The 10574-nt window shown below is 42.1% G+C and overlaps 1 protein-coding gene across 1 annotated transcript in view; it reads right to left on the bottom strand.

Moving 5' to 3' along the window:
* Window positions 1-10289, bottom strand: part of LOC104511870 (1-phosphatidylinositol 4,5-bisphosphate phosphodiesterase beta-1-like) — a gene marked incomplete at both ends in the record, with an annotated part of 48832 nt that extends 38543 nt beyond the window's left edge. The window contains 2 exons of the mRNA XM_010154649.1: window positions 3478-3557; window positions 10149-10289. Coding sequence (XP_010152951.1) covers window positions 3478-3557; window positions 10149-10289 — 221 coding nt within the window. The remainder of the gene's footprint in view (window positions 1-3477; window positions 3558-10148) is intronic.
* Between the last annotated feature and the right edge of the window lie 285 nt (window positions 10290-10574).

A 10574-nucleotide genomic window follows, 5' to 3' on the forward strand; every position in this document is an offset into this window, starting at 1 on the left:
GGCAACACTTAAGTATTTCAGAGGATCTTTTTGAGGGGAGGAAGGGGAGTTAAAAAGCTTTTTCACTTTACCCACTGGCCTACCAAAAGAAAAACAAACTGGATGGTTCAAATAAACTTTTCTTCCCAAACAAAAATACCAACCGCTTCAAAAACAAAGTACGTGCTAATATCCCTAACTAGGACAGGAACGTTTTCACAAATCCTTGTCTCCCCATATGCATCTTCTGGCAACTGAAATCTCTTCTGCCGCTGTGTCACAAAAGTAAAACATTATCCCCTTTGTCTCCTCTCCCAGCACAGCTAGATTAAAAAAAAACAACAACCTTTTTTTCTTAACCTTTTTTAAATTTATTTTTTATTTTGTCTTCTCTTTTCAAAACTTTTGAGTACATTCTGGTCACATTGAATGTTTTCCTCTACAGCCAAGAAAGCTAGAAATAAAAGAAAATGGGGAAAAAAAATTGTGAGCTTCAGTTAAATCAAACTAAAAATGTGTGCCAACCCCCATAAGTACTTGCCATTTTCTTTCCTCCCAAATGCCTTGTTACATCTGAGACACTATTTTATCCACCCATTTAAGAAAACCAAGCATGTTACTCCTAATAAAAATCTTGCTAGGAGCCAGTCCCCACCGATGGCAGCTGAATGGACTCATTTCAGTGGTGCAGTGGTACCCCCAAGAACGCCAAGCTCTGGATGGAATGCTGGCCCAAGGTTTCCACAGCAGAACCACCCTTTGCTCATTACTGCACTGGTCACTACTTCAGTACCAATGTCCATCATGCAGTCCAGCTCCCATTTTTGCACCCCCAACACAAAAACACTGCGCTGTTACAACAGAAGAATGAGCACTCTGATCACTAAAAAGGCAGTTTTTACTAACCATCCCCTCCTCTCAAATTAACCCTATTTTTCCTCATCTGACCAAACCCCAGGAGAGCTGCTCACACTGTGTGCTACTGCACTTCCAATGCTGCAAGGGACCAAATGCCACAAAGAAAATAACCTTTCTAATTCTGCTCTGATGCAATCTGTTTTTTTATTTCAACAAAAGGGTTCTGATGGAACTGCAACCAACCCTCTGCTTAGTACAATAATTATAATGGGGAAATATTTTTAATCTTCAAAATAAAAGATTTCTTAAGTGACTCTGATTTGGCATCTGTGCAGAGGACCCTGGAAACCCTACAGTTCCCAAGTGATTTATTAATTAGTGGAAAAAAGAAGATGACACAGGAATGTCACGCTTGCCTGTTACTGAACCTACGCAATGTGTCCAGTGACTTCATCTTTAATTAATAATGCTTGAACAATCACAGAAAAATGTCTCCAAATAGGACTGCTCTGCTGTAGTGTATGACAACATGTTCCTCCTTTGAATGTGATATGAAAACACCATTAGGTAGAGTCACAGTGCTCCCCATTACAGACCTGTCAGCAAAGTCTGCTGCCCACCTGATCTGAGTGGTAAGGGGGATGGAAATAATATCAAATCGCTGCTGTACACACAGTTCACTCATCTACAACCTACGGAGCTGAAGGAAGTTATCTCTGCCCTTGCTCTCACACTCGGGTCTGCTCCGGTTAGCACAGGGCTCTCTCCACTGTCAACATGCGGAGGGGCAAAAGGAAATGTTAAATGTTTCCTTCCACCTGGGATTTTCTTTGCTTATTATATCATTGCTGTCCCAGCACAGCATTATCAGACACAAAGATAAGAGTTCCTACAACATTCAACCTTCAGAGTTTCTTCAAGAATTCTGTTCACTTCAGCTGCTCCACAACGAACACTACGAGATGGAAACACACCCCCTATCCCCGCCCAGAACGGGCACTTATGAACAGGTGCGTGGGATTAAAGTTAAGCAGTTGGGAATCTTCTTACTAAATATGGGTGCATCTAAGGACCTGGGAGTGCTGGTGGACAGCAAGTTAACCGTGAGCCAGCAATGTGCCATTGTGGCCAGAAAGGCCACGGGTATCCTGGGTTGCCTTAAGAAGAGTGTGGCCAGCAGGTCGAGGGAGGTCATCTTCCCTCTCCTGTGCCCTGGTGATGCTGCATCTGGAGTGCTGTGTCCAATTCTGGGCTTCCCAGTTCCAGAAAGACAGGGAACTACTGGAAAGAGTCTGGAGGAGGACTACGAAGATGATGAGAGGACTGGAGCATCTCCCTTATGAGGAGAGGCTGAGAGACCTGGGTCTGTTTAGCAAGGAGAAGGGGAGGCTGAGAGGGGATCTCATCAATATCTAAAGGGCGGGTGTCAAGGGGATGGGGCCAGGCTCTTTTCAGTGGTGCCCAGCAACAGGACAAGGCTCCAAAATTGGAGCACAGGAAGTTCCATCTGTGCTAGAGGAAAAAATTCTTCACTCTGAGGGTGTCAGAACACGGGAACAAGCTGCCCAGAGAGGGGTGGAGTCTCCTTCCCTGGAGACTTTCAGAAGCCGCCTGGATGTGTCCCTGTGGGATCTGCTCTAGGGGATCCTGCTCTGGCAGGGGGCGTGGACTAGATGATCTCCAGAGGTCCCCTCCAACCCTGACTATTCTGTGATTCTGTAATTCTTTGTAATGAAACTAGGCATGCACAGTCATACAAACTCCAGGAAAAGGGTAGGTTTACTTGCTTCTTGGATGGAGGTAAGTTTTGGGAACATAAGCCCCAGCTTGGTATTTACCTGTACCCAGCCTCGGTCTGTGGGCAGAAATTAAAAGGTGTTTGGGGGAGACACAAAGCTGAATTTAACCAGCCGACTTGTAATCTGGAGAGAGTATATCTTCTCTTCCAGATGCCCAAAAGGCCAGCAAGTACCCCGGTTCATCACCATCATTATCTGGTAGGCTTGGCCATGCTGTTCTCAATGCTACCACTTGTGCAAAACTCACTCAGCCTGCACTTATCATCCAGCTGAGACTCGCTAACCTCAGGTTTCGTTCTCTTCCCTTTCAGAGGTGGGTTTTTACACCCCAAACCTTCTCATAAACATATTCTGCACATTGTTGAAAACAACTCGTAATCTGCAGACTCTGCGAAGCATAGATTAACATATTCACAGCTTCCCTCTGAATCATGTGAAAACCAGAGAGATTAGGCTGAGGAAAATGGACTTCTTGCATTTCTCATTTTTTGATCAACAGCAGAAGAAAAGGGAAATAAAACAGAGCCAGGTTAGTCCAGAATATTCCTTCCTTTAAAATGCAGAGATTCAGACTACCTTGGTATACAAAGGGAAGGTGGCGTTTAATCCTGTTTTTTTGCTATAACTTAGTAGTTTGCGTGAAGAACCCAAACAAGATTTTAGTTTAAATGACGTTTAGATAACAGGCTTTTTAAATCCATGAGAAAGGACAGCCTGTGTTTACAAAAGTGACAACTCATCAAAGCAGAAACAATAGATGACAATGTGACTAACAAGAAAAGAGGAAAATGACGCAGAGAAAAGAGCAACACCCACAGCATTAAATACGACGGCCACTTACGCTTTTTCCAGAAAGGCGTCCCTTGACATGTTCTGTGCCAACAGATTTGTTGCCAGACTGAACACTTCATCTGACCATTCCTACAGAGAGAAAATTTGATTAAATGAGGCTCAGTTTAGATGTTTACTTACACAATGCAAAATATTTTTGAAAATTATATCATTAGTATGAAGTGCCTAATTAAAGTCTGAACTTGATTTTTTCAATTACAGCTTCCTTCCTCATCTGTGAGACCTGGTTTTCTTATGCTGCAAAAAAAGAACTGTTACAATTTTTTTTTAAAAGATATCTTCTTCCAATGTATTAGGAAAAAAAAAATCATACGGATAAATGTCTGATGTAAAGCGTAATCAGGTTTGTGGGAGATGCAAAATAAGCACCCCAGAAAAATATGTTTTCTTGTGTGTTTGACACCGTTCTGGTTGACACACTAAGGATTAAAAAAGGAGCCCCTTACCACCATTCTTTTAAACTGAAGCTGAAATGGGCTTAAAGCTCTCTGAAGACAGACAGACAGACCCGACAGGGTGCGATACAGACCATACCATAGGAAGTCTCTTGCTCTGATGTCCTCCCTTGTGAGAGCTCTTTGTGAGCCCTCTCTCCACAGATCATGAAGTAAATCCAGACAAATAACACGCCTTATATTTTATGGTGAATACCAAATTAAGAACTCTAAGTACCGACTCCAGCCAACATAAGAAACATGCCTGAAAAAACCAAACTAGTAGATATATATAGGGATAAATTTAAATTATCTGATCTATCAGGAAGAAGATCCAACTCCAAACAGAAAGTTCTTCTTCACCCAACCGTTCATCCTTAGACTGAGGTCCTATCCCTCACTAAACTATTTTTTCCTCTTGCTACCCTGATGTAGGGAAGAAATGTCCTGCAGCTGCTTGTGGGACACCTCTTGTCCCCGCATGGCCCTTCCCATGGCTGTCCCTCACTTTTCCTCCCTTTATTTTCATGACTCTTTCCTTCTCATTTCCGTGCATGTTGCTGAAGTCCTCCCCGCAGGTTCCCACCCTTTCCCAGGTTCCCAGCAAGGCTGATCCATGACTACAATCTGTCGATCTCCCCTGCTGGTTTCTCCTGCAGCTTTTCACCAACAACTTCAGTTGGTGTGTTAGTTTTCTGTCCTAGCTTGGTGCTTCTTTACAGTCTTTAACTGCAACCTTTTTTAATCACAACTGTGGTTTTGGATTGGCTTTGTTTCACCCCTTTAAAAGAAAGGAATGAAAATAAACAATGCCTTTGCAAACAATGTGATTTTTTTTTTTAATTTGATGAAGTTTTCTGAGTTTTCTTTGAAACTACAATTGAATTTCCTTTCATATCAGTCCAGATCCAAAATTCTCATCACACACATTCCCCCACCCCCATCCCCTGTGCATGCTTTTTGGAGTTATTCCTTCTCCTTGGTTCTTCTTGAGGAAAAACACAAAAAAAAAGGTGACTTCATTCTGACAAAAATTGATAATGATGGAAAGTATCATTGACTTCTATTGAAGCAAATGTTGCTACCTCTCTTTGGAGCTTATGAGCTTGTTTTACCTAAAATCCCTCAGGTTTCTGCGTGACTAGGTCAGTTTTTGAGGTACAGAAGGCATCCTTTTTTTTTTTTTTTCCCTATTTTTTTAATGTGCTAAGATTTGTTCCCTTAGGTTATCAGATCTTGTTCCTGAAACCGGTCTCACGCAGCTCTTCCCAACAAGGAAGAGATAAGGCTACCTACATGCCTGCTGTTCCACGGGCCTTTCAAATCCTTCAGCTACCAGCTCTTTAAGTCCACCCCACCTACAACCTCACCCCTCAGCAGCTGAGACAACACACCTCCCCGTGACTGGTATTTCTGGCACAGAAAATTTCCTTGCTCAGACACAGACTTCTTGTTCTGGAGGCAAACCACTGCTGCTGAGATAGTCCTTCCCTTCACCTCTCGTGACCACTGCTGTTTTTTGGGTTTTTTTTTTCTTTACTTGTTTTTCCTTCTTAGGTCTAATTTGAGGAAAAAAAAAAAGCGGAGGTGTGAGAAAGAACAAAAGGAGACGGGTTTGCTAGTAACACCACTGCTTTGCTGTGACTCTTGGAACAGAAAGTGTATTAAGGGCAGCATTTTTTTTTTTTTTTCCTTCTTGGCAACTCATTTTTCCAGGCTCAAAATAGGCTCATCTTGTAAGCACTGCTTTGTTTCGGCACTAATAATAGCAGTTAGAACTTCTCCTTGTGACACTAATGGCTCAAAGACTAATGGCAACATAAAATATTATTTAAAATTTGAAAATACATGGGCTTTTAACACATCTTGATAGACTTTGTTTTGTTGTCACTGGTCCTGCTGGGCTTAAAACCGAAGTTTTTTGAGTAAACAGAAGTAGGGCACTTCAGGAGTATCCCACACCCCAGCTCTTCCTTCTCTTTGTCCGAGTGCTTCTTGACAGGAATGTAAGGGGAACTCAGTTGTTACGTGACTGTGGCAAGCATTATTTATATAAACAGTCTTGCCATGTTCCTTTGCTAGTTTTTCCTGGCTTTTCTAAGTGATCACATCTCTCTTGCCAAATACTCTAAGGGCTACCTGCCGGCTGAGCCATCTCCCACGATGCAGGTGCCAAGTCAACAAGTCACAGGCAATAGCTGCTCACTGCCTCTGCCATTTTAGGGTCTTCAGCGCAGGCACCACAGAGCCGCAGCCAAAAAACCACAATCAGAAAACATGCCAAGGATCACATCATCTTTTCCACCACTGGTCTGAACCCACAGCAGGAGGGGAAACAACAGCCCTGAGCACAGACCCCAAGAAATAAAGGAGATGCTGTGGACTGACTTTGACGGGCTCGCATCAAGCTGTGAGCCAAGCTACGTCTCGCTGCTTTAGCTACCAAACGGCTCCGTTTCCTTGGTTTTGCTGCATGGCACAGAGAAAAGCCCATCCTCTGACTCCATGCATGATGCACTCTGCAGCCGTCTTTAGCAGCAGCAGTGATTCCAGAAGGCAGCGCTCGGTGAGAGTGCTCCGCGGGGTAGAAAACTGTTACGTGTCGAAAGAAAACAGCCTACTGCAGAAAGGTTACCACAGCCTCTGAATCACCGCGGTAGCTGCAGACTCCTGTACAGATGTAATACCAAAGGAAAATATAAATCTGCATATTTCAAAATCAGACTGTACCAGTGCCAACAAACTGTTTGCAGACTGGAAGCCTCTGATCCTGTCTGGTACCAGAAGAACCCAGCCTTCCGACATTCAACTCCAAGCAAGTCTCATCCATCATGATAAGAGCTCCCCAAACTTGATTTCCTCTTGGCTAAGTCCTGTTACACTAATTCATATTTATATCATTCCTGTGAACTTTACTAACAAATTTTTCAACTGTTCTGTGCGTTGGCAGGTAGCGTATCAGCCACAGTTCATTTGGAAATTTGTTGCTCAGTGAAGTAATTTCACCCCTCTATTACATGCATCAGGATACGTACCTGAAGACATTTATCTCAACAGAAGAGATGAGACTTTTTTTGTAAGACAGCACACTTTCTTGAAAACACTTCCTTCAAATCAGAACTGACTACGTGTGAAGGCAATGTTTCTCGTCCGTTTGTTTTTGGTGAGAGATTAACAAAGCAAGCTGCTGAAATTCTACGCTTTCGGCAGCCTTACAGATTTTATTTTAAAAAAATATCTCAAATGGACATGAATTTAGATGGTTTGCTTTATCATTTTATTATACTGATCAAGCTCTTACACATGCCTGGGAAGCTGGAAAGATAAAGATGTATTCTGGAAAGCACAGTATAGCGCAACATGTGAATCATCTTTGACTTTATCATTTTACTTATGGAGGAATTCATCAGTTCTTAGTGATGGATATGGGCCAAAGCTCATTAAACCAAAGACAAACAGAATACCTTGGGCTCTGGATAGAGGTCTGCATAGCCAGGATGGACTAGTGCGGTGAGATCAGAGTTGGCATGAGAGGCACAAAAGAGAACAAGAGGAAAGAGATGGGAAAGATGTGAAGTTCACAAGTTGCTGGATTTGGGAAGAGAATGAAATAGAGGAGACATAGAGGTTCCCAGGTTGGACTTCTTCTTGTTGGGAACAGAGATGGAGAAAAAGAGCATCCACTCAGAAAAGGGTTTGAGAATAGATTTCTTTCTTTATCCTAGTTTCTGCAGCACTACGTTGGTGGATGCTCACAAATGCCACCCCAAGACAGGCACAGGCACACCTGTCTGAAAGTAGGCAAGTGTGGTATCAGTGCTCGCTTCTCTTCATCACCAAGATGTGTCTAGTAATCTGCCTTTTAGACCAGTACTCCATGAATTTAAAGCTGCATTCTTTGAACAAACCAGATGCTCAATGCCCTTCAGCTCATCCCTAACGCATTTTAAACATTACTTACCTTCTCCTGGAGGAATGCACATAAAACACTACATCACGACCACATGACCAGTTCTACCTCTTTATTTAGTTCACTTAAAGCAAGCTGAATAGCCCAAGGCTCATATTATCATAATTTTCCCACAATTTGTCCAGTGGGTGTGATGAACAGAGTTTGTAGCAGAACAGGAAGCCTTCTGCAAAGGAAGAAACCCCCATAATCAAATAATTTTAACTGCCTCTCTAAGACTGTTACGGTTTACTTTGCACTTCTCCTCCAAGGGAGGACTGATGGATACTGTCCCACAACTTGAAAACTAAGGCATCAGAAATGAAGGGCTAATCTGAAAAATATGCATGCACTGGAAAGGGGAAGGTGGAGGAGTTTTACACTGGCATTTTTTTTCCCTGGAACATCAGAGAGAGGAAGGGTTGAAATTTGCATGTGTGACATTGAAAACATCTTGTATTTACACATCTTCTCAGACCTCCCTGGTCCTGGAGATGGTAAGGACCAGACTCTGTGGTCCGACTCACACAGAGCGGGAAAACGTGTTAAAGAAGGAAGAAGTTTTAGAGGCGTTCAACAGCGATCAAACTCTGCTCTCACTGAAACAATCAGGAGATTTAACACGATTTCAGGGCAAGCACAGCTAATCTGCAATGCTCTGAAAATCCCATCCCCAGGCTACAGTGCCCGATTGATGAAATATGAATTTATTTGGTCTACCGCATTTACAAATAACAAGGAAGAATTAGATTCTTCATTACTCAGATCACAGGAGTTACTCAGAATTTAGAGCTGCCAAGGTTTTCTAAAACATGATTTTATCTGCAGTATTTTTAAGGTCCCATTACCAAACAGAAAATTGTCCTAAAATAGCAATTTATTTAATAATTTATTTATTATTTCACTGTTTTAGCAAAGAGATGATGGTTCACTGATTGCTGGCTAGGCAGGAAAGAGAAAAAGGAGGACATACAGTCTGATGTAGGTGATTTTCCCTGTTCCTTGGTAAGAGTTGTTTCAATCACTTCCACTTTTGCAGTGTGAAGATTTCTTAACCACCCCTGTAGACTATGCATTTTCCAGTCTGAGGACAGCACTTCCCACTCAGCAGTCCATAGACCAGCACAAAATCATTTTGTTTCTTTTTTTTCATATCAGAGAAACAGTGGAAATTGTGTTTTTGCCTAACGCTCCAATTGGCTAATGAAGATCAGCAGAGAGAGAAAGCTGAGAAGCAAAACCATATCCTCCTAGGTTAAGGCTCTTCGCCTATGCCCTTTTTTAACCTGGTCTGACCGCCCTTGTTGCCTGTGAGGTGACAAAATAACTCCTTATTGTTGTTAAGCAACAACAGCCTATGGAGACATTATCTTTCTAGAGCAATCTAGTGGACTCTAGAAAACAAATCATATGGAAGTGTGTTGTGTGCAAGATTTTCTGGAGGCTGTTATCAGTCTATCTACAGGAACAGAATTGGAAAGAGGATTAGCTTTTGAATGTCAATTTGGAATAGATAAAGCAAAGAGGTCCCACTTCATTAAACACAACTGAGTCATATAGAAATCAGAAGAATTAGAAAGAACCAAACCCAAAACACACACACAACTGTGTTTTAAGTGGTGTGTTGGACAGAAACGAAGGGACTGGACACCTGCATGGGAAGAAGCACTTTGCTAAGGCAATGATGTTGACCTCACAATTCTTATCAAGGGCTATCAGCAGACAAACTGCAATGCTTAAAATGAACCTTTGAACATGGGCAGAAATCATGGTCATGTGTGCAAGTCTGATTAAGTCTTTGACTGCTGACATACTTGCGCATACAAGGCAAAGCTGTAGATTCCCGCCATTCCGATAACAGGTCAACCGTAAAAAGCCAACTGTTTACAAACTTTGTTCTCACAGACGATCCATAATTGGCACACACTTAGAACAAGAGTAAACGGGTGATAACTACCAAGAGACAGTGATGTGTGTTAGGACAGGCACAGCACACGTCTTACAGCTGAGTAAAAATTGGTGTGTACCATTATTTTCACAGTGCTTATTTGGACTTTGCAAGTGATGTTCTGAAGATGAGCGCACATATCAGGAGGAAATAAACCTTGTGGAATTAACTCCCAGAAAAAAATGATTGCACGGTTTTTCTTTGGTATTGAGTGGCACTGCTCTATAGCAGAATTGGGGTTCAGTCCATAGTAACTTCCACCTCTATCTCATTTATCCACAATACCTTCAAAACACCAGTTTTATATGACACAGATGAACGTATATTACCTTTGCTATATCCTCTTGGAATGCCACTAAGTTCAAGTACGATATATTCACCAGGTCTGGACCATAGACAACAGTTATCATTCGATTTTCCAGTCGACCTCCTAGGTTCCCAGCATCCAACAGTTCGCGCAGTTTTGGATCCTGCAGGCAAATACATTACAAAATAGTTTAAAATCTTTTGCAAATACTTCCGTTTTGAAAACGTGTGTTATTTTGAACATTTTAGACATGACAGCACTAGGTTTTGATCTGGTTAATTATTTGCTAAAATATTTGAAGTTATAACCCAGAATAGAAGAAAGCACTCCTGTGAATCCTTCAAAGCCTCTGAGCTCTGTATTGGTACAGTACAGACCACAGGCTGTCCAGTTGGTGGCTGTACATTCCTGTTCTGAGCTATTTTGTCTTCTAAGTTACGCATGTATA

The sequence above is a fragment of the Eurypyga helias genome, unplaced genomic scaffold (assembly GCF_000690775.1).
Source record: "Eurypyga helias isolate BGI_N326 unplaced genomic scaffold, ASM69077v1 scaffold46016, whole genome shotgun sequence".
NCBI lineage: Eukaryota > Metazoa > Chordata > Aves > Eurypygiformes > Eurypygidae > Eurypyga > Eurypyga helias.